The 2439-nt window shown below is 45.9% G+C and overlaps 1 protein-coding gene across 40 annotated transcripts in view; it reads right to left on the reverse strand.

Moving 5' to 3' along the window:
• LOC103015693 (EF-hand calcium-binding domain-containing protein 11-like) overlaps window positions 1-2174 on the reverse strand; it is a 229134-nt gene extending 226960 nt beyond the window's left edge. For all 40 annotated transcript variants that reach the window (XM_057542735.1, XM_057542743.1, XM_057542734.1 and 37 more), the window contains exons 1-2: window positions 1990-2174; window positions 1211-1306 (exon numbers count right to left, since the gene is read on the reverse strand). In XM_057542735.1, the coding sequence (XP_057398718.1) occupies window positions 1211-1306; window positions 1990-2064 (171 nt within the window). In that variant the 5' untranslated portion in view covers window positions 2065-2174. The remainder of the gene's footprint in view (window positions 1-1210; window positions 1307-1989) is intronic.
• Between the last annotated feature and the right edge of the window lie 265 nt (window positions 2175-2439).

Raw genomic sequence — 2439 nt, forward strand, 5'->3', positions numbered from 1 at the left:
ACATCACGTGGTCCCTGGCTTTGCAGGGCCTGCAATCTGACAGACAGGTAGAGCCCACTCATAGGGAACAATTGGGCCAAAGCAGTTGCCCAGCCACTTTGTCTAACAACAGCAGGAAGGATGACATTCCAGGCAGAGCCCTGAGTGCTCCCTCTGTTTGATGCCTGCAGTTGAATTTCTTAAACCTGGCCAAGATCTTGCCCCTGATTAATTCCAGTTCAGCAGCTTAACAAGAGGGATCCATCACTAGAATGGATGTAACAGACAAGAGGAGCAGCACAAGGACAGGAGGCATAGGAAACCTGTCCTACTAAAATGGGAGATTCACTGAAGTTCAGCTCAACTCTCCTTAATTAGTGCAACCTTTCCTGGAGACCAATGCCCAACAAAATTTCAAATGTACCTAGCACTTGTATTTCTAGGAATTTATTCCACAGAGATATATCCACAAGCAGAGATACAGTTATAAGAGAATGCTCACAGCAGCAATATTTGTAGGAATGAAAAATAAGAGAAACAACTGAAATGACCAAAACAAGGAAACTAGCTAAAGAGAATAGTAAGCAACTATTTTTTTAACGTGCTGTGTGTGCTTTTATGTTCTTCTATTGTGAAGTGAAAAAAGCAAGTTAAAATAAAATAGGCATACAATGCACCCACTTTTCAATACAATGCTAGGCGTGTCTGTCAATACATAGGAAATTTTGGGATGATACACAAGAAACTGTTAATAATGGTAACTCCTGAGGAGTGGGACCCTTTGGTAGGGAGGGAGGGGATTTTACACCCAACTTTATACTTTTCTGGACCGTTTTAATTTTTTGACTATGTAAATGCATTCTTTTCATAATTTAAATGGAGCAAAATTTTTTTTTTTAATTTAAGAAAAAAAGAATCCTGCATGTCACTTCCTCTGTGAATTCCTTCTGTTACCAACATCCCACTCCCAGGCTTCCCTCTTGGAACCTCACTAGCATCTCCTACTTAATATTATTAGCAGCCTGATGACTTAGTCTTGACGGATTCTAATTCATTCCTGAGTTGGATTCTTAAGACATAAGTAAAATTCAGCACTGGACACATCTCTGAAATTGCTCAAAAGGCAGCGGTTTGCTTCATAAACATCCTAAGCTAGCCCTCTGCACTTTACTTAGAATCCATCCACTACTGTATTGTCAGCCCAGTCCCCAAATACAAAAGAAAGTTCTACCTTGGAGGGCTTGTATCCAAACAGCATTACAACAGCAACTTTAAAGTTCTCTCTGCTTAGACAGCCTTTGTTTTCTTCATCGCATGCTTTAAATACCTAAAGAACAGCAAATATCTTTAGTTAATAACACAGAAACCGTTTGTTCTATTATTACTAACTTACATTAAGTTTAGACCTCCCAAACCTAAAACTTAGCCAAGAGTAGGGCTGGGAAATGGAATTTCATTATCCTAATTTTAATCCTCAAGAAATCTTAATCTGCTGGGACTTCCCTGGAAAACCAGTGGTTAAGACTCCTAGCTTCCACTGCAGGGGGCACGGGTTCTATCCCTGGTCGGGGAACTAAGATCCCGAATGCTGCCCCCAGGGCCAAAAAGAAAAAGAAATCTTAATGTGCTAAAATGTACCCCCCAAAAAGTGCAAACGACTTAATCGCTGGGTTAATTCCTTTAAACCATTCGGATAAATTCTACCCAAAATTCAATCCTAGAATTGGGAAGGTGAGGCAAAGGGGCTGGCTTTGAAAGGCGGGAGGAGAGATGGAGACTACAGCTTGTTATACACAGACTATGTCGCGGAGAAAAGAAGGAATTGGAAGTAGAACACTGGACAGGGATCCAGAAGCCTTGCAGCCCTAGCCTCGGTCATTAATCATGACACTTCGGAAGGATAGTCCAGCCCTTATCTGTGCAACAAAGCTGAGTGAGAGCCAGGAGGGGGTGACGGAAGTGAAAGTCCCGGGTCAAGTTAAAGTCGGAGACAGCCCTCCGGACACTTACTTCCACCCACTTCTTGTATTCTGACGGGCTGGCTTCCCACATCCGCGGCCGGGCCCCGGCCTGGGAGAAAAACATCACGACAGTCACACGGGAGCCGGGACGCCTGAACTCGCGACCTCTGCGGCCTACGCCCGGCTTGCAGCGACCGCCCGCCAAGCTCCCCGCAGTTCAGGAAGCTGAACTTGGCCGGGTACCTCCAATGTCTTCTCCCATTGGACGGCCTGCGAGCCACTGGCGTTGACCCCGCAGTTCTAGTGGCCAGAGACTTTGTTTAATAATGTTTCCTTGGAACAGCCTATGGCGGAGGGGCTTCCAGGCCCGCCCCCAGCCTTGGCTCCGCCCCTCTCTTTTCCTCTCTCCCCCTTTTAGGAGCCGCGCCAAGGTCTTCTCTCCGCCCCTTCCTGCGGGAGTGCCCCCTCAGCCCCTCATGACCCGGAGGGCTTTAGGACC

This window comes from Balaenoptera acutorostrata, chromosome 3 (assembly GCF_949987535.1).
Source record: "Balaenoptera acutorostrata chromosome 3, mBalAcu1.1, whole genome shotgun sequence".
In the NCBI taxonomy this organism is placed as follows: Eukaryota; Metazoa; Chordata; class Mammalia; order Artiodactyla; family Balaenopteridae; genus Balaenoptera; species Balaenoptera acutorostrata.